The sequence below is a fragment of the Hyperolius riggenbachi genome, chromosome 3 (genome assembly GCF_040937935.1).
Source record: "Hyperolius riggenbachi isolate aHypRig1 chromosome 3, aHypRig1.pri, whole genome shotgun sequence".
In the NCBI taxonomy this organism is placed as follows: domain Eukaryota; kingdom Metazoa; phylum Chordata; class Amphibia; order Anura; family Hyperoliidae; genus Hyperolius; species Hyperolius riggenbachi.
Window position 1 is genome coordinate 99,471,672 of NC_090648.1, and position 21,951 is coordinate 99,493,622.

The 21,951-nt window shown below is 45.7% G+C and overlaps 1 protein-coding gene across 1 annotated transcript in view; it reads right to left on the reverse strand.

Annotated features, from left to right (window-relative positions):
• PPP3CC (protein phosphatase 3 catalytic subunit gamma) overlaps window positions 1-17,169 on the reverse strand; it is a 69,646-nt gene extending 52,477 nt beyond the window's left edge. The window contains exons 1-6 of the mRNA XM_068274686.1: window positions 16,952-17,169; window positions 16,709-16,833; window positions 9,383-9,494; window positions 3,635-3,780; window positions 240-379; window positions 82-159 (exon numbers count right to left, since the gene is read on the reverse strand). Coding sequence (XP_068130787.1) covers window positions 82-159; window positions 240-379; window positions 3,635-3,780; window positions 9,383-9,494; window positions 16,709-16,833; window positions 16,952-17,117 — 767 coding nt within the window. The 5' untranslated portion in view covers window positions 17,118-17,169. The remainder of the gene's footprint in view (window positions 1-81; window positions 160-239; window positions 380-3,634; window positions 3,781-9,382; window positions 9,495-16,708; window positions 16,834-16,951) is intronic.
• Window positions 17,170-21,951: the final 4,782 nt, after the last annotated feature.

A 21,951-nucleotide genomic window follows, 5' to 3' on the forward strand; every position in this document is an offset into this window, starting at 1 on the left:
ATTAAAGTTTTCATCCTCTTCATGCACCCGAGAGCCAATTCTCTTTTCTTGGTTACTTTATAGTAAGGGTAAGGTTATTACCCAGCATCCTGTGCTTCATGGGCCCGGATCACCGACAGGAGGTTGTTGGTCTGCAAGAATTCACACACAGCAGGATAGCTGAAATACAGGCACAAAATATGTAAGAGTCTCACAATGCAAAACCCCCCAGAATACTGTTCCACCAAATGGACAGCTACCTGTAGAAGTAGGAGCAGCCGCGCACAGTGTTGTGAGTGAAGTGCTCCAATGTCTTCTCATTGCCATAATCCTCCGCAGGGTCAGACCACAGGAGATCACACATAGGGCCAAAGGCAGGAGGCTCCTTAAATCTGTCCAACTGATGGGTGGAAAGAAACAGAAGATAATATGAGAATGGTTAAAAGCTGATGACCCCATGGGGGCTACAGAAGAGGCTGAAGCATTGCCCCTCCTGCTTCCCTAGAATTATTTCCTGCAACTCCACAATATAATATTCCAAAAGCCTTTGCTGCAGAGTAAAAAAGCACTCAACCCACAATTGATACTTATTATTATGCATTACTATGGCAATTACACTTCACAAAGTACACTGAGCAAGTCACCTTGCCACCTGACTTTTTGGGCAGAAACATGAGAAGACTGGCACCAGAGCAGGATCATCGACCAGGAAACCTAGGCAGGCGCTTGGGGCCTGGTTGGTGTCAATGGGCCCACGTGTCGCCTTCTCTGACCTCCCTCCACTTCAGCGTACCAAAACGACCACAAGGGTGCCCCAAAAGGACAACAAAGGGGCCCAATATCTACAACCTTGCCTAGGGCCCCATTACATCTTAATCCATCTTTGACTGGCACTTCCACAAATAACATTTTAATCCAGAAGGCACTAGCCAACATTTTGAAACACAAAAGACCTTTCTTCAGAGCAATCAAAACGTACCTAAACGATTGGGCAGCAAAGCTGTTCCACTCGCCAGCAAGCCACGTGATCCTTCTGGTGGCCGCAGCACATTTAAAATACCCTTTTGCCCCGAAGAAGGGACTTTCATGTTCTGAAACATTGGCTAGTGTCTTCTGCATTAACCTCTAGCCAATGCGGCGTCAGTCCCAGGACCACTCAACACCGATTGGTGTGAAGTCCTGGGGGCGGAGATTGCAGAGGATCGCGTGCGCCAATGTGCGCACATCCCCGCTTGAATGACGGAGCTCCGCTATCAGTCTCCCAGCGGCGATCGCCGCTAGGCGACTGTTAGACAGCGAAACCGCCGTCTATTTACATTGTACAGCGCTGCGATCCTCCTGGGAGACAGGAGAGCGATTGGCTCTCATAGTCTGATGCCTGTAACAGCCGATCGCGTTGATTAGCTGGCGGGGGGAGGGAGGGATAAAAAATAATAAAAGAAACAGGCATATTTATTTTAAAAAATATATAAATAAATATGCAAAAAAATAAACAAACATTGGGGGAGCGATTCAGAGCCCAACAACAGAAATCTCTGTTGGTGGGCAGAAAAGGGGGGGGGGGGGATTACTCGTGTGCTGAGTTGTACGGCCCTGCAGCGAGGGCCGTACAACTCCACATAATTTGTGGAAGTGCCAGTCTCCTCAGGTTTCTTATCTTATGGATTAATAAAAGGGGTGTTGTCAATCACCCTAAAAATGAGACTAGAGCACTCCATTCACCATAGTTTGGCTTAGACCAAGGGTGTCCGGGTTGTTTTCTTGGTTGTCTTTTTGGGCAGGAGGCGAGAAAGAGACAATTAACCAATCAGTAGATCACATAACGTAAATGATGGACGAAAAGTGATGCCTTTGCCCTGCATTGTATATTGTATCTGTGAACAGCACACTGTGCTGAAGGTAGTAAACAGTGAGTTTAAAAAAAACAAAACAATTGAACATTGTTCTGTACTTCCACTGTAGCCAACAGCTTTCTCCACCTTCAAAGTTCTGAACACTTTTCAGCAACCTACAAAGTGTTGATCAGATACAATACTTTTTTCTTAAAGCCTAACATGTAGTAATCTGATCGCTCTTCTCTTCTTCCTTTCAAGAAGTGTCAAGCATGTTGGCAGCCCAGGGACCCCTCCATCCTCCTAAAAGGCACTCCAGGGAAATGTATGCACTATCTATACACATTATACCCTGCCATACGTCATCAGGCATCCCTGAAGTGGATTATAAGTTAAAAGTTCTGCCTCAGTAGAGGGAACCCTCCCCGATCCTCCTCCAGCCTTCCCCTCCAAGAGCTTGTTGGGTAAGTTCTCCTGGCCACGCTTGTGTCCTCGTACCGTACGAGCCTGGCCATATTGCATGTGTGAGTATGTTCTGTGTATGCTCAGAAGAATGAAGTCACTTGTTCACGGCTTTGTTCTCCATGCATGAGTGTCTACTGGGCATGTGTGGAACGTACTCGCACATGCCCAGTATGGCTGCACTTCTACACGGACAGGAGCACGGCCATGAACAAGAAGAGGCTACCAGGCAGCAGTGGTGGGCTCATGGAGGATCTGAGAAGCCTCTGAAGCATCCAGTGGTTTCCCACTATATAGAGAAGCATCTAACCTTTCACACCTTTCAGGTTTGCTTTAAAACATTACCATTAAAATACATCTGTACACATACAAGAAGTACGGTACATTTCTCACAGATTAAAATTCAGTGTAAATTACTTTTCTCCTATACTTCTGTCGCTTACAGTAGCATTAAACATCTGGCAGATCTGATAGGTTTTAGACTAGTCCACCTCCTCATGGGGATTCTCACTATGTCCTTTATTCTATACAAAATCAATCCCTATCATGGTGCCAAATTAAAGAGAATCTGTACTATAAAATTCTTACACTAAAAAGCATACCATTCTATTCATTATGTTCTCCTGGGCCCTTCTGTGCTGTTTCTGCCACTCCCTGCTGCAATCCTGGCTTGTCATTGCCAGTTTTAGGCAGTGTTTACAAACAAAAGACATGGCTGCTAACCAGCATGTGATAGGCTGAGAGAAGCTCAGTCTGTGACTCATAAAAAGCCTGAAGGGGGCTTGGAGAGGGTGTGTATAGCTTCTGCCTATCACAGTAGAGCAGCACATTCCTGCCTCAGCCGACAAAGCCGTCAAAGGAAAGAAGATTCGATAATATAACAGAGATAATATCGCCACTGTGCAACTAGGAAAGGCTGCAGTAAGACAGACCACATTACAACAGGTATAGGAACTTATAGGATACAGAAATAAGGCAGAAAATTTTGTTACAGAGTCTCTTTAAACAGCACTTCCCAAATCATTGGTGCTGGGGTTACATACACCCCCCCCCCCCCCCCCCAGGGGTGCAGCTTTGGTGTTTGCCATAGGTGTGGTTTCCCTAGATACACCACTGGTAGCATTTTATATGCGTGCTTAGAGAGTCTACACAAAGCTTGGGCCCACACTGTACAGAGAAACTGATATCTGGTTTGATGGTCTGCCCACCTCTTCCTGTTATCACCATCCACCAAGAATACCGTCATTGGCAGCTGAAGTAATATGACTGATTAGTGGATGGTAGGTAGCGGGCGGGGCAAGTTAAACCTTGAGGAATGCTGTACATTCTCCTCATACATGGGATAAGGAGATGGGACTCACCTTTCTGATGTCGTCCAGGCAAGTGATTTCAGGAGAGAGACCCCCATGCACACACAGGAACTGCTGGTTAAGCAGAGCTGCCAATGGAAGGCAGTCAAAGGCATCCATGCAGGAGTCATATATTCGCTCTGAATACTTAATCTTACCTAAAAGAAAAAAACAGGAGTGTCAGATACTGGCAAATATTATAGAGAGGTCATAAAAGTCAGGTTCTCCCCCTGAACACATGTTCTACAAATGGGTGTGTACCATCTGCAGTAAACTGACTCTACAACTCAAAACGGACACTCCATACATGGTAACCTAGCAACAGTCAAAGACCAATGCAGTGCGGCAACATTCAGCTGGCTATGCCAAGATTCCCCAGGATTGGAGAAATCCACAAAGTCTCCCTGGATTGGGAATTCAATCAAAAAAACTTTTTTCCTTCAAAAAATTTTACAGCAGAAAAACTTAAGAATATTCTACAGACTCGGTCAGTTTTTTGACTAATGCCAGCAAACCAGTCAGAGGGATAACTAGAAAGGCATGTACAGTAGCTTAACTGATGTGTCCAATTATAATGTCACCTCAAGGAACACTACAATCTGCCTCAGGGGCGTAACTACAAATCATGTAGCCACCCAGCAAACTTTGATGCCTCCCCCTCCCCATGTTCACACCCTTCCCTTGCCTCATCCTGGTGACCCACACAGCCTGGGGGCCCATCCTGCAAGGGTCATATAAAACAAGTGTGCACATTATTAACACCCATAACAAGTGTAGCCACAAAAACACCTAATTTGAAGGCTTGACCCCTTTAACAGAAAGCGTAAAGTAGTAGTTGGGGCCCCCTTATGGCTCTGGGCCCCCCTGCGGTCAGAGGAGTTGCTCCCATGTAGTTTCACCCATGCTCTGCCTGAGAAAATGTGCTTATTTTTGTTAGTGAAGCAAGAAGCGCAATCGTATATAGTCAATAAGCCTGATATAATAAGTGATCAGGTAGTGGTTATAGGTGGCCACACAATACACATTTTTTATATATTTTTTCAATTTGAGAATAAAAAACAATTTTTTAAATTGATCATATCATTTGAAAAATCTGACCAATGTATGATACACCTGTGTTCTATTTACATTCTGAAATGTATCACAGGCGGCCACATATTTAGTTCTGCCAGGTGATCTCTGCAGAATGTTCTTTTACTGAGAGTTCTATGCACAAAGGGAGATACCGCTAGCTTGGCAGTTGGAATCAGCTGTTATTTTCCACAATGCAACGAGGTTCACAGACAAAAAAAAAAAACACTGTGGGAGGGATTTTACCAATATCAGCCATACCGATGCCCCTGATGATCTATTTGGGAAAAAGTAAAGATTTGGGAAAGGGGGTATCGACTACTGATTGGATGAAGGTCAATCCTGGGTTAAAGTTCCTCTTTAAAAGTATATATTGATAAAACTGGAAATGGAGATGGGGTATTTCTTGTAATATGTAGATAATACATTGTATTGATTTCCTAATGTGAAGAATATCTTCCCTTTAAAAGTGATCTTAGGAAGATGTGAACGCTGGAGCCGCAGAGGCAGCAGTGATGGGAACAAAGGCCGGGGGACTGCGGCAGAGACAGTTAGCGGCTGCAGTGTGCAAAGCAGATGGGACATGCGGACATGTGTTTCTCGCTGAGAGCAGGTGGATGTCAGCTGCACAGATGGACGTTGTGTAACAGATTGGACTGTGCAGGATGGACAGGGATTAAGTGCGCAGCATGTGTGCAGGTGGCAGCATTAGGCTGCAGGCCGGACACACACACACCGTGCATTGATAGAGAATTCACAAAAGGTGTTATAGGAGTGGTGAAGAATAATCTGCTACCAGAATCTCATGCATCAATCACACACACACACACACACACACACACACACACACACACACACACACACACACACACACACACACACACACACACACACACAGCGGGGAGACATATGGCTGCCGGAACAGAAGCACACACAACATGTACAGCGGCAAGCAAGGCTGGGCAGCAGCAAAGTGCATAGAATCCACACAGAGGGATAAAAATAAATCCCAGCACAGCAGAGGACCAAACGGACACACACGGGTCAATTCATGAACGCTGCAGAAAAATATCTGTTCTCAGAATCAATAAGCCCCATCAATTGCAATTGGTTACATAGCCAATATGTAACTTAGAAAAAACTAACAAATGCGGGAGCAAAGGAAAGTAATAAAGTTTCTTTTCTGGCATGCACAAACAAGCTCAGTTGGGTGCTCTGGCCTCTGTGCCCGTTTCAATTACTGAACTGCCCGTAGCATATAAAAGGTGAACTGAAGCCATGAAACAAACAAGACATCTATGGAGGTTAAGAACTTACATATCTCTCCCCATCAGCTTCTCTGCTCACACTTAAAGAGCACCTAAAGCGTGCTCAGGCATACATTTTATTTGAAACTTGTGCTAAATAAATGTATGATTGACAATTAAAAAGTGCAATAGCTCACCTGCATGCCTGTAAAAGCTACAATTCTAAAACCCCACCCCACCCACCCCTCATTGGCAAAGCCAACTAAGCCATTTTTGCCCAAAGCCTTCCTGAAAGAGAGAGCACCCATGCTGCCGCAGTATAAAAGGCAGCTACGGATCTAAGGGTGGGCCATGGCAGTACGGGTGGGGGTGGCTGCAGAGCTATTGTCTCCTTCAGAAAGGATACAGGAAAAAAGCCCACTGGTGGAAGGAACAGGACTAGTTGGGGTTTGGGTTAAAAGCAGACCCAAACTTAATCAGGACATGGGAGAGGATGTGTGACTGAGCTTCTGCTCTCCACCTCTTCCAATCAGGACATGGGAGAAGATTTGTGACGGAGCTTCTGCTCTCCACCTCTTCCAATCAGGACATGGGAGAAGATTTGTGACGGAGCTTCTGCTCTCCTTCCCTTCCAATCAGGAAATGGGAGAGGTTGTGTGACTGAGCTTCTGCTCTCCTTCCCTTCCAATCAGGAAATGGGATAGTATGTGTGACTGAGCTTCTGGTCTCCACCTCTTCTAGTCAGGACATGGGAGAAGATTTGTGACTGAGCTTCTGGTCTCCTTCCCTTCCAATCAGGAAATGGGATAGGATGTGTGACTGAGCTTCTGGTCTCCACCTCTTCTAGTCAGGACATGGGAGAAGATTTGTGACTGAGCTTCTGGTCTCCTTCCCTTCCAATCAGGAAATGGGAGACGATGTGTGACTGAGCTTCTGCTCTCCTTCCCTTCCAATCAGGACATGGGAGAAGATATGTGACTAAGCTTCTGGTCTCCATCCCTTCCAATCAGGACATGGGAGAGGATGTGTGACTGAGCTTCTGCTCTCATTCCCTTCCAATCAGGACATGGGAGAAGATATGTGACTAAGCTTCTGGTCTCCATCCCTTCCAATCAGGACATGGGAGAGGATGTGTGACTCAGCTTCTGCTCTCCTTCCCTTCCAATCAGGACATGGGAGAGGATGTGTGACTGAGCTTCTGCTCTCCTTCCCTTCCAATCAGGACATGGGAGAGGATGTGTGACTGAGCTTCTGGTCTCCATCCCTTCCAATAAGGACATGGGAGAGGATGTGTGACTGAGCTTCTGGTCTCCATCCCTTCCAATCAGGACATGGGAGAGAATGTGTGACTGAGCTTCTGGTCTCCATCCCTTCCAATCAGGACATGGGAGAGGATGTGTGACTGAGCTTCTGGTCTCCATCCCTTCCAATCAGGACATGGGAGAGGATGTGTGACTGAGCTTCTGGTCTCCATCCCTTCCAATCAGGACATGGGAGAGGATGTGTGACTGAGCTTCTGGTCTCCATCCCTTCCAATCAGGGCATTATTTGTGAATTGTCCCCATCTCTTCTACTCAGGAGATGGGAGGGATGTGAGACTGACCCAGCGAATCAAAGCATTCAAGGCACATAATCATAGAACAGTCAGGCATGTGTCAATTTTGCTAAGAAATAAACATGGTAGACTTCACACCCCTCTCACTATAGGCTTCCTTTAATACAAACTAATGACAGTCAATACAGTTGAACTAAAGAGAAATGTTCCGGGTGCTCCAACAGTACCAAAGCACAGTAAAGCTGAAGTGATGGTAGTATGAAGGCCAACATCTAAAAGGAAATGTAGAGGCAAAAAAAGTTAGATACTCACCTATGGACAAGGAAAGCTCTAGATGCTATAGAGCCTTCCCTGTCCCCCTTGTTCCAGAGCAGTCGTTCCAGTAGTATGTACAGAAGGATCCGCAACCAAGCAGAGGTGGAAACGCTGTTTTTTTATTTTTATTCAAAAATTCCACATGACAGATGCAATAAAATCACAAGGTTTAACGGACGCGTGTCGGGCTTACAATCTGCCCTTAGTCATAGTTTTTAACTATGACTAAGGGCAGATTGTAAGCCCGACACGCGTCAGTTGAACCTTGCGATTTTATTGCATCTGTCATGTGGAGTTTTTAACTATGACTAAGGGCAGATTGTAAGCCCGACACGCGTCAGTTGAACCTTGCGATTTTATTGCATCTGTCATGTGGAGTTTTTAACTATGACTAAGGGCAGATTGTAAGCCCGACACGCGTCAGTTGAACCTTGTGATTTTATTGCATCTGTCATGTGGAATTTTTGAATAAAAAAAACAGCGTTTCCACCCCTGCTTGGTTGCGGATCCTTCTGTACATACTTATGGATTGGCCTGGCTTCCCAGATTCTGCACCCTTTGGTTAAACTGGCAGGGGGTCTGAGCGTTTCTGCCTTCCTGGATTCGTTCCAGTAGTGATGATCGTAATCTGTAAGTTACGATTATGCAAAATTATGCGTAAACTACGCGTAAATTCATGCGTAATTACGAATAAGAACAGTTCACTACGAAATTCATTACGCTGGTCCCCGAAATTTCGCATTACGATTAAAATGCGTAATTGCGTATTACGATGCGTAATTACGCATGGGCATAATTTATGCTCATCACTAATCGTGAGCACTCGGCCAGTTTGTTTAATACACGTCTGTGAGCTCTCGGGAGGCTTCAGAATCACTCATGTCCCTGAGTGCTTCCGAAGAAGAGCAGCTTCGTACGGCGTATGCAGGAGTGCGCTTGTGCACACTCGCCCATGCACAGTGCCGAGCCGCCCATCTTCGCAAGCATTCGAGTACACGAGTGCTTCTGAAGCTTCCAGAGGCGGCAAATTAGATGGGGTGACGGCCATGGAACGAGGGGTACAAGAGAGGCCAGGGAAGGCTCTATAGCAGTGATGGCTAACCTTGGCACTCCAGCTGTGACAAAACTACAAATCCCATCATGCCTCTGCCTCCCAGAGTTATGCTTAGAGCTGTAAGAGTATTGCAATGCCTCATGGGACTTGTAGTTCCACCACAGCTGGAGTGCCAAGGTTAGCCATCACTGCTCTATAGCATCCAGAGCCTTCCCTCTCCATAGTTAAGTATCTGACCTTTTTTTGCCTTTACATTTACTTTAATTCCTTTTTAAATATAGAGTCACATGTGGAACAATCAAGCAACCAATAGAGTAAACACAGAGTCAGGTCTCTTGTAATGTATGCATGTTCTGAGTCAGTAAAGCTCTAAAAGGCAAGGGGATCACCCTGACAGCCATGTTATGAAAAGGTAACAAAAAACCATGCCGGTCTCCACACTGATGACACATATGTGTTGCTTTGTGAACAATCCCAGCTGCCCAGCAGCCCCGCCTTTATCCTGGATATATACTCACATTCTTGTTTGAAGGTGAAATACTCTGTTAAGTGTCGGCACTCGTGGTTCCCTCGCAGCAGGAATAGGGTTTTAGGGTGGATGATTTTCAAGCTCCAGAGGTAAAGGACACACTATATGGAGAGAAAAATCAACAAAAATGTTTTACAAGTGATCAGCACAATAACAACACTTGTCAGCCTTTCATTTTACCTACAGCCAATGATGTACTTAGAAAATAAAAAGGTAAAAACCATCTGGCTGCTACAGCTATCTCCTTAAAGGACAACTGAAGCGAGAGGGTTACGGAAGCTGACATGTTTATTTCCTTTTTAACAATACAAGTTGTCTGGCTGTCCTGCTGACCCTCTGCCTCTTATGCTGGATACACACCATGCGTTTCCGCGTCGAATGCGTCCGTCGATACGCATCGATTCGATTATTTCCGAGCATTTCCGAACGCATTTCGATGATTTTTAGGTCGATTGCCATGTAAAGTATGGCAAATCGACCTAACGATCCATCGAAGCTTGAATCTGACATGTCGAAAATAATCGAATCGATGCGTATCGACGGACACATCGAACGCGGAAACGCATGGTGTGTATCCAGCATTACTCTAGGAATACACGGTTCGTTTCTGGTACTCGATTCTTTTATCTTCCGCTCATTTTTCTTCTCTTTTTCCATTCACTTCTATCCGGAATCGAGCGGCGAAACGGTCGAACGGGAGGTCGGACATGTCGGAAATTATCTATTGAGCCATCTAAATGACTCAAAAATAAACCGTGTATTCCCAGTATAATACTTTTAGTCAAAGCCCCTAAACAAGCATGCAGCAGATCAGGGGTTTGTGACATAATTGTCAGATCTGACAAGATTAGCTGCATGCTTGTTTCTGGTGGGATCCAGACACTACTAAAGGCAAATAGATCAGCAGGGCTGCCAGGCAACTGGTATTGTTTACAGTGAAATAAATATGGCAGCCTCCATATTCTTCTGACTTCACACACATACTAACACACATACTGTAAATGTAGTTATCAGTTTACCTCTAAATTAAAATGACTAAATTAGAGCTTTATGTAGGCAGGGCCGGATTTAGGCCATGGCCCCACAGGAGCAAGGGCACCAAAGCAGCTGACTAAACTGGTGCAGCATTGGCAATCTTGCAAATGCTGCATGCAAGGAGATCAGGCGAGCGCTTGATCACCCTGCTGCCAGCCACCAGTGCAGCTGCCACCTTGCTCTCTGTGCACGTTTGTGTTGGTGTGAGCAGCTATGGACTTGGGCAGCATTGGAGACTGAAGGAAAGAGGAAGCTTCTGCACTGAATACAAGCAGAGAAGTGAGTGACACTGATGGCTGCTGGGGTGTGGAGGCGAGCTGTACTGAGAGGGGGAGTGGGAAAGGGAGGGATTAAGGGAGTCATCAGGCTATCTATACGGGAGGGGGGTCATCAGGCTACTTATACTAGAGGGAAAGAGGGGATGGGTCATCTGGCTACCTATACTGGAGGGGGGGGGGGGTCATCAGGCTACCTATACTAGAGGAAAGAGGGGGTTCATCCGGCAATCTATACTGTAGGGAACGTGATAGGGGTCATCTCGCTAGCTATACTGAAAGGGGGCGGCTGGTGACATTGGCCTTGGGCGGTAAAGAGTACAACACATATATCAGAGGTTGGCGCTCACAATGCCACCTACCCTCCCACCTTACCCGGGACGCTATAGGAGGGCAAAGCTGATCGAGTGCGCGGCGGTCGGAAGTCCACCAGAGGCGAAGGGAGACCCAAGCGAGCCGGCCACCCTGGCGGGGGAGAGCCCGCAGGATAAATTACTCTGTGCGAATTATCACTGTGGAAATTGTAAGTGCAACTGATTTTAAAATTTTAATTAAAGTGACAGTATTACGCTATGTGGAGTATTTTTATTGAGGTACATTGAGGAGGATATAGAACATATTGGATTTTCGGAAGTCGGGTGGATCTTGCCAGAAGGGGTGAGGGACGACCCTGTGACTATCCCAAAGTGTCATTTGACCTATCAGCAGGTCTAAGCATCTGGTGAGTGTATCTCACAGAGGTGTGGTGACGGGCTATTGTCTTTTGGAATCTTGAATCTGCTAGCAACTTAAGAAATGATCCCTGATTGAACACTGATTGTGATAGGACTCTATTACACACACAGATTGTTGATGTTGGAACTGGAATTGATTTAAATCTTAGCCGATTTTATAACTGCCAAGTGGACATTGAGCATATGTTTGGTTTCTAAAGGGGAAACATTGCTTTTTATTGAATTAAGGTGGGAGGGTAGGTGGCATTGTGAGCGCCAACCTCTGATATATGTGTTAACTACTATTGCAAACAGAGGGGCGAGCCAGTGCGGGTTGATTCATTGTGTTCCCAAGTCAGCGCGAAGTGTGTAACTTTTAGGTAAAGAGTACAAATCCGGCCCTGTATGTAGGCTGTCTGTATACAGAGATCTGACCACTACAGTTTATATAGCAGAAGTAATAATTTAATAGCAATGTCATTTTCTATCTAACCAAATAAGCTAGACAGGAATCCGGGTTCATTCATCCAGAGCAGAGCTTCTGCAAGTTAAGGTGGGCCTTCCAACATCATTGTCCATCACCACCAGAAGATCTCTTTTCTCCTAGAATCTCTGGGTAGGCTTGAGATGCCATTACTGCTGTTTACAGAAGTCAGTGTGAATTGGAGGGCAAATGCTGCAGTGACCAGATCTCTTTATAAGGATATCCTAGGTAGGGGGCATCCTGCATTTGCTAGGGTCGCCTTCTCCCATGAAGATATCACTTTAATGATGGGAATACACCATGAGTTTTTTTGGCAGAGAGATGGCTCGATAGATAATTTCCAACAGGTACGATCTGATTTCTCATCAATTTTCTCATAGAAGTGAATAGAAATCGATCAGAAAAATGAGCGGAAAATTGACAGTAAATCTGCTGAAAAAACTCATTGTGAATTCCCCGCATAAGTCATGATAGCTCAGCCTCGTGGCCTGCTGTTATTCACTCTCTCCATCCCACCACCACCGGTTAGACAGTGTAATCAAGGCGAGGCAAGGAGAATGATGTGCTGAGGCTTCAGAAGGAAAAAGTGGCCTCACACCAGCGCATAGAAAGACAGAGGGGTATTTGAACTGGGAGAGCAGCAGGAAGGCAAGGGATGTAGTACAGATGCGGCTTTCTGTCACCTTCCACTGATCTGGCCCACTAATTACCACGGAGTCAATGCCGCATCAGAGACGGCCAGCCACAAATGCAGTGTAGATTCTTACTTCTGTGGCCCCAAGTGGGTTAAAGAGACTATAAAGTCAAAACTAAAGAGGTTGTGCATGCGGTTCTTCAATAAAGTAATCCCGACTTCGGGGGTGTGAGAAGTGTAACTCACTCTCGGAATTCCCCTGCGCACCCACTTTTGGTGCTAAGCTCCGCCTCCTTACAGTGGAGTGCTGCAGCATTCTCAGTATCAGAGATACAGAGCGCCACAGAAACGCCGCACACTCGGCTGTGGGTGGGCGGGGCTAAGAGCACAGGCGGACTCAGAGGGTCAGTTACACTTCATTCACCCCCAAGTTTGTATCACTTTTTTTGAAGAATCACATGCATAACATCTTTAGTTTTGACTTTATAGTCTCTTTAAAGGATTACTATACTTACACACTTAAAGGATACCCAAACTGAAATGTGACATAATGAGATAGACATGTGTATGTACAGTGCCCATCACACAAATAACTATGCTTTGTTCCTTTTTTTCTTTCTCTGCCTGAAAGAGTTAAATATAAGGTATGTAAGTGGCTGACTCAGACAGGAAGTGACTACAGTGTGACCCTCGCTGATAAGAAATTTCCCTTTTTTATCTCTTTCTTGCTCTCAGAAGCCATTTTCTGCTAGGAAAGTGTTTTATAGTTGGAATTTCTTATCAGTGAGGGTCACACTGTAGTCACTTCCTGTCTGAGTCAGGACTGAGTCAGCTACTTACATACCTGATATTTAACTCTTTCAGGCAGAGAAAGAAAAAAAGGAACACAGCATAGTTATTTGTGTGCTAGGCACTGTACATACACATGTCTATCTCATTATGGCACATTTCAGTTCGGGTATCCTTTAACCCTCCTGGCAGTCTATTAAAAAACGCCAGGGGGCAGCAGAGCAGTTCTTTTTTTTTTTCTTTTTAAATGATGTAGCATGCCCAGGGCTCGCTACACGATAGCTGCTGTGCAGCGGCATCCCCCCACCCTCTTTGATCGCCTCCGGCGATCTCCGATCAGGAAATCCCTTTCAAAGAACGGGATTTCCTGGAGGGCTTCCCCCATGGCGACGGGCGGCATGACATCGCCGACGTCATTGGGAGTCCCGATCTACCCCTCAGTGCTGCCTGGCACTGATTGGCCAGGCAGCGCACGGGGTCTGGCAGGCGCGGAGAGCGGCGGCTAATCGGCGCGGAGTGGCGGCGATCAGAGTGCACATGCAGCTAGCAAAGTGCTAGCTGCGTTTTGCATAAAAAAAAAAAAGTATGCAAATTGGCCCAGCAGGGCCTGAGAAATCCTCCTGCGCGGCATAGCCCGAGCTCAGCACAGGCTTACCGCCAGGGAGGTTAAAGGACAACAGGAGTGAGAGGGATATAGAGGCTGCCATATTTATTTCCTCTTAAGCAACACCAGTTGCCTAGCAGCCCTGCTGATCTATTTGGCTGCAGTAGTGTCTGAATAGCACCAGAAACAAGCATGCAGCTAATCTTGTCAGATCTGATGATAATGTCAGAAACACCTGATCTGCTGCATGCTTGTTCAGGGGCTATGGCTCAAAGTATTAGAGGCAGGGGATCAGCAGGACAGCCAGGCAATATGCATTGTTTAAAAGGAAAAAAAATATGGCAGCCTCCATATCCTTCTCAGGCCAGTTGTCCTTTCAATGTAGTTTTCAGTTTACCTCTAAATAAAAAAAAACTAAATGGGATCTCTATGTAGGATGTCTGTATACTGTAGAGATCTGACCACTTCTGCTTGCACCTTGCAAATTCCCGCTGGCAGTAAATAATTGCTATTTGTAATTTCTGCATAGTCGCTGGTAAGTAACTATGGGGTTGATTCACTATCATTATAGCTCTCCTGTGCCTTATCAGAGTTGCCATGTCTTATCAGAGTTGGCATGCCTTAGAGTAGCATAGCAAGCGCTACAAACTTACGCCTGCTAATTGGCAATGACAAAAGCTCCACTCATCCTGCCCTGAGCCCCTGCGGGTCCAATCACTTTAAAGGACATTATCCCTGCACTTTGATTGTCCCAATAGGCAGCGTATTGGGCCAATCAAAATGCGGGGATAATGTCCTTTAAAAGGAGTTATCAGCCGCCGCCGTCCCGGTCTCCGCCGCTGTCAATCATGCCCACGTTGTACGCGGCTTACGTACGCCGCATACAACGTGGGCTTGATTGACAGCGGCGGTTCGTGCAGGCGCAGTGCGGACGACCTCGGGGTCGGCTTTCGCACAGAGTATGGAGACCGGGACTGCGGCGGGGAGCCCAGGATGGGGAGCGATCAGCGTGGGACTAGGCTACTGGGGGCTGGAGAAAGCCCCAGGTGAGTAAAGCTCATTTTTCTTATTTTAGCTGATAACTCCTTTAAAGTGATTGGACCCGCAGGGCACTCAGGGCAAGACGAGTGGAGCTCTCGTCATTGCCAATTAGGCAAAAGTTCGTAGCGCTCGCTATGCTACTCTAACAAGGCACGCAAACTCTGATAAGGTACGCTAGGCGTGCAGTAAGGGGAGCTATAGTGATAGTGAATCAACCCTTACAAATTTTCAGTGTGTTTCTTTTCCTTTACATTTTTTACAAGTGTTTGTCTTGATAAGCAACACTGTGACATGAAAAGCAACAGTGTTTGTATCCCAGTACAGACTGGGAAAAGGGAATGTGACACATTAATACAGTGCCTTCAGCTTCCAATCTAGGTTTACATACTGGTACTTGTCTGTGATTCCCAATATTTGGTCCCATCTACACTGTGTTGTGGTAAAACCCAGTGGTACAAGAGAAGAGGTGTTCTGGATAATCTGGGATCCCAGCAACACTTTTGTATGCAAAAAACCAAGGCCAGGCTCCACCAGTTCCAAAAATGCAAAACTTTTATTGTAGTCAAAAACTAGTTTTATGCAGGCATGAGTGACAAGCGCTTGTTTTTGACGACAATAAAAGTTTTGCATTTTTGGAACTGGTTGAGCACTACCTTGTTTTTTTGCATCCATGTGGCAGTAGCTCCCAAGCTTGCGAGAGCGTTCCATTTCCAATAAGGGCGAATTCATAGTGCTACGTTGCATTACGCACGTGTTATAATGAGTGTGAACTGCAATGGAGACTGTACAGTGACTTCAATTCATCAAAGGCTGTTCGATAAAAAAAAACAAGGCCTTAAAATACCGCGTTTGGTATTTTAGACTTTTTTCCTTTGCTAATTCATCAAGATTTTCAGAGGTGCGCCCATTGACAAAAACCTGTTAGTAACAGCAGAAGGGTCTCTGTTGTTACATGCTGTTCTCTGTGCAAAGACAGCATTACAATAGTAAGAGCCATCCCAACATCTCTTTAGATGTGCATGTTTTGTTATACTGTTTCTTATACTGCCTCTGTTGCTCTGACTCTGTCCATTAGTTCTCCTTAACATTGTATTTAGTGGCCATAGCTTAGAAAAACTTCCAGGACAGGGGGGGGGGGATATAATAGCTAGACCCTCCAGAGAAGCCTTCACAACCTATCAGTGGGACTTGCAGGAGACAGGGGCTGTTTTTATTGGGCCCCTGCTCCTGTCAATCATTGGGATATCCACATGGAAGGCATTCAAAGCTGGTTTTCGCAACCTCAGAACAGCCGGTAATGATCGAACATGATGCTGGGCTTTACCGCATGCTGTAACCTTCATGAATTGATATTTACTGACATGTGTTGAGGTAATTACCGCACAAGTTGGTAATTTACCTCACTGCTCAGGAATTTCCGCTTTCCATGTGGCAACACCCTTGATGAATTGACATTTTTCTAAGTGCTCAGTAACGTCAGCTGTTTTCTGCATTACTGAATGCTTGGTGAATTGAGGCCACAGACTTTAAAACAAAGTCTGCATGCAGCGAGTTAGAATAACGCGATCCATTACAGTACTGTATTGTAAACAGGCCCATAGAATTGTATGGGGAGTGAGTGAGTGAGTGAGTGAGTGAGTGTGTGTGTGTGGAAAGCTGGTGACATATGCTGCCTTGTCAAGCAAACCAAGCAGATTAGAAAGGTCCCAGTTGCGTAATGCAGATGTGCATTGCACTTACCTCTATACTGAAGTATCCTCGATCCACATAATCCCCCAAGAAGAGGTAGCGTGTGGTGTGTGGAGAACCGCCAACCTCAAACAGCTTCATGAGATCAAAGAACTGTCCATGAATATCTCCGCAGACTGGATAAAAATCGTGAAGAAAACAGTTACTGGGGCAATGTATGAAACATATTTATAAACTATAAAGAAAAGAAGAAAGCAGTACTGCAGAAATGACTGAACAAAATGACAGGCTTGCCTGTGATGGGGGCTTCCACTTCCAGCATAGTCTTCTCATGTCGTAAAATGGCGGCTCCCTCACGTATGATACGTAAAGCCACCTCTTCTTCCAGTCTCCCCTCCTTAATCAGGTGATTCTTTAGTGTTTCCAGCTGAGGGCGTCCTTCCACAAAAACCTCATTCATGCTCAGCCGCCGCGTGGGTGGGAAAGGGACGGCTGCAAATTAAAAAGAAAAGGAATCACGGTCACAGAGAGGAGAGGGGATCAAGGTGTGATGTGTGAAGAGCCAAAGATCAAAGCACCTAAGGCTGTTGTCTATCTAGTAGTACGCTGCTACGGCTTTCTAAAGGTCATCAATTCTAGTGTGTGTCCAAACTGCAAGACTTAAGCCTGGTACACGCCTTCAACTTTGGTTGGCCAATCACTGGCCAATATTAACTCCTCCATGTAGAATGAAAGCTTATCTACACCATCTGCTCATGGTATTCAAAATCTGTTGGACCTTATACTACATGGAGGTGGTAAAAGTGGTCAGCAATTGGCCAATCAAAGTTTAAGGTGTGTACCAGCCTTTAGGCTGTGTTTCCACTTGCGCCGGATCATGTGCGGCCAGTGGGAGTGGACAGTGTAGTGTCCACTCTGATACCGCTGGAGCCTGGAGCAGATGCATTACCACCATAGGCTATATGGGGAAATAATCTGCACTTCCAGGATTATTGAAGACTGTGCAGAAGTGCTGCCCACTTACTGCAACAGATCCAATAGATTCTATTTTATAAAATGGGAGCCATTCACTCTCAGTTTAGGGATGAGTGAAGAAAGGACAAAAAAATGTCCATTCTCAGCTGAAGTTGAAACACAGCCTTATGGTATGTACACACATTATACAAAAGTCACTGGAAATGTCAGACGAATGACCGAGTTTGAGAAAAAAGTAGATGAACAACAATGACAAGCATTTTGCCCTATCCATCCTGCAGATGAACGCAGAAGACTGTTGTGCAGATGAGTGAAATGTTGTTCAGTGACAATGTTTTACTGCATGCACGCATTACATGCGAAACGTCCCTTCAGCTTGCATGCCCAGTAATTAAATGACTTGGTCGTTTGCAAGGTCAAGGTCAGTGGGCAAGGTCGGTGAAAAGACTCATTTGTCTTTGTCAGGGGTGAAGTCCTTTCTGCGACATTACTCGTGTTTGTTTCCAGCAACATTTGTATAGCGTGTGCACGGACCTTGAAATGCATGACTGACCCTGATAGACACGCAGATACAGAGTTTGCGGGAAAGCGGTGCTGGACGGGATTTCCCTAATCCCCTGTCAAAAATACCAATTTCTTTCCTGCAGAGTCTCACGGTAGTAACGTCACTTCCTGCAGAGAATGCTCTGGAGAGATGAAGTGTCGACCTTCTCTCCATATATTTGGATTTAAACACATATCTAAAAATAAATTATGTGAAACCTTTTCATGGAGATGATTTCTAACAATTGCCAGCTTGTCCAAATGAAAGCAGGCTGTCTCAACAAGTTTAATCTGAACGCAAATTCACTGCAAGATGCTGAAACCGCAAGCCCCAGAATTTCATCAAGGGACCTACAGGTAGCTCTCGCCTCTACTGATATCAAAGTGCATTGGTCTAAAATTAGAAAGAAGCAGCAAAAATTAGATCTACGTGGGATGTGTGCCAGGAGGAAACCTTCGCTGTCCAGAGAGATCATCAGGGCAAGACTAAAGTTTTGCTCAAGAACACCTAGGCGAAGGCTCATGGAACAGTGTGCTCTGGACGGACAAGGCAAACAAAAGATTTTCTGTAACAGTTCCAGAAATGTTTAGTGGAAATCAAACACAGCTTTTGACCAGAAGAAACTAAACACCACCTATAAAGCTATGTACACACTTCAGATATTCATCTAAACCAATCAGGAAGGCTTGTTTCAGCTGAGGAAAATGTGTGTACAGGCGTCCCAGATGTTGCTGGCCTCCTTGTTAGTGCTCTGGGGAGAGTGATCGCTCTTGCCCCTAAAGGCCATACACACCAGATGAAACTCGTCCAAGGCAGCCCGATAATGACTGCCTATGCTGAGAATCCAGCATGTATGTGGCAGCCTCAAATGTCCACGACCCATTCTGGTTGATCAATTCATCTGAGCAATGGGGAATAGCTATGTTCTTGCCACCTACCCCACCCACGCATGATGTCACTCCTGCACCAGATTGGATTGAGCAATGGTCCTGTGTGCATATAAGTGACAGGACTATTGCCCAATCCAGAGCTGCCTGCATGCGATTATGGCGCTGCTATTGGCGCCGAAGGTGGTTCAGGTGGGCTTACCGAAAGCCCCTACGTTGTATGCTCAGGTTGACAGGCAGCATTTTGGGCCGATAAAAATGTATTAAAGCCACTACACATCTCGCGCTAGAAGGAGCGGCCGTACTTTAAAGGGAGTGCGCGTAACTTTAGGAGCGCACGCTACGCAGCATTACAGTGCATAGCGTGCCCTGGGGATTTTTGTCAACTAGTGCTGCTCAATTTAAGTTGCTTTAGCAGCGCAGCTAAATGAATCAACCCCTATGGCTTTTTCCTTAGGAGCATGTGTGACACTATGGCATTAGAAGCAGCGATGCTTGCATGTGGGCCCATAATACATGAGGGTCTGTTGTGTGGGGGTAAAGCTGCCACATTTATAACAGTACCTACAGCATGTGTCCCAGATTCACATACTTCTATGTTATGCCCCTTATTTGACCACACCCACATAGCTTGTTTTTGCCTTGGCATGCCACCACACAACCACCCTCTTCTTTAATGTCCAAAGGTGCCAGAGGCCTTCTAGGATCCTTGCTATACCTATGCTCTGCATGATCCTAAACTTGGCTCACACCCTAGTCCTCACCCCAGACATCTATAGTGACTAACGGCATCAGTTCAAGCATTTCCATTCCCTGGTAGCCGGTTAGGCCGGTTTACCACTTGACGCCAGCACTTGTACTCAGCGATTACATATACCCCTCTATCTGTAATATGCACAGCTATGGGGATGCGGATGTGCTGTCTGAAATTCTGAAGCAGTACTTCGCCTTTTTTTCCCGTACGTGAATTCGGAAGCATAATTCACAAAAGACTGCGATTACACTTCCAGATTTATGTGCAGGAGATTGCGCAAAATCACCCCAAGTGGTAACAGGATTTTACACAAATGAGTAACTGTCGCATAGGCTGTCAGAGGAGACTGACTCTGATTCAGTTATCAGAGGAGTCTGACTCTGATTCAGTTCATTTTTCTTCAATTCAGAGCAGCCTACCTCCTTTCTTCTCTGGATTCAGCTGCTGAGCGGGTCAATCAGGTATATTCATGTGACAACCAAAGTTGGAAGAACAAAAGGTGCTAGATTACCTTTACCGGCCGTCCTTAGCTACTCTAGCTCGCTTTAACATAGCAAATAGCTCCGGCAATCCGCATTTCACTTATAGGGTAGCGCACACTGACCCCTGACCATTAGTATCGGTAATAAATGCACATGGCAATTTTACCACTACTATGTGCATCAGGCCCCATATTTCTACATGAGTAGGGAGGACTTTGTAGTTCACAAGTAGTAAGTGAGAGCAAATGCAAAACCTCAGCTCAGCCAACAGGAAATTAGAGTGTGGAGACGTCTTAAGCCTGTATGAATAGATGCACAGTTGCAGGCAGGCAAAGCTATTTAAATGACTTTCAAAAACTGAAAAGTTTATTCCCCAAAACAATTTACTTAGGATTTACACTAACATGATCGTTTTCAACATTTGCCCTGCTGAACTAGGTACATATGCTAACTTCGGCCAAAGCTGCTGTTAAGGACCACTTCAGGCAAGAATCTAGTGTGTGTAAGGGAGTCCCCGATGTCTTCTAAATATCTAGCATGCCGGATCTTTAGCAATGTCCGACCAACCCCAGCGCATTGTTCTCCTTCTTCGCCTGCCGGAAGCCGTTATGTCATGCACTGATTGTCATCTCTCCGCCCCCTTCCATAGCAAAAGATCTGTTAGCCCATAGGCTAGTGACGCGTGTGCACAGAACTCCGCCCCGAACTGACACCCAAGGGATCGAGTCCTAATCCTTGCAAGCAACAGTCCTCGTATGTATGAGCTTTACAACATGGAGCAATGTTTCCTATAACAAAAGGAAAAGAGACTCTTTATCTATATAGGAAACAGATTATGACAAAAAAAAAGGCAGAAATGCTTTGTCTTCTTAGCTATACAGTGTTTAGCATTACACAAAAACATAAGTAAATATTTAGTCTTTGCTTTTGCTGGACAAAACATGTGCCCGTGTTGAAACGTGAGCTGCGTATGCGACAACCCAAAGGGTTTCAATGCAAACCATTATATTATACTTTGCTGGTAATAAGCAAGGGACAAATGTTGCTGTAATAAGGAAGGGAAAACAATCCAATACTATAAGCAATCCAAGCTGCTCACACACACAAAGTTGCATCCATAACTCAGACAAAGGCACACACACAGTGCCCGCGAGTGCTGAAGAACACAGCATTCCCAAATATAGGGTCTGTCTGTGCAGTTTCTGTGGCAATGCCAAGGGGCTGTCAGTGTGTGAGGAGCAGGGTGCTAATTACATGGCAGGGAGAGAATCAGCCCCCACAAGACATGGCTGCCCGCACTGCACCAGTGTATGTGTGTGGGATAGAGGAGTGTACATCCCTGGAGAAATACAGGAACATGCAGCATAACCCTTTCACTGCCATATGCTGCAGACAATAGTACCATCTGATCCAGGCTAATGCTGCACTGCACAATTCCTCATGGGATTCTACACACAGGCTGCTATTCCTGCTAGCAGAGATCCACAATCTAAGTGTGTGCTAAATGGGCTCCTGTGGAGGATTTCTGGACTGCTCGGGCATCTCAGATGTAGGTTAAGCACTGGCATCAGGTGACTGCAAGCCAATCCGGCGATTTGTAAGCAGGCTGGGCAAAGGTCTGATGTAGGTGTGGATGTACCAAATTCCCTGGT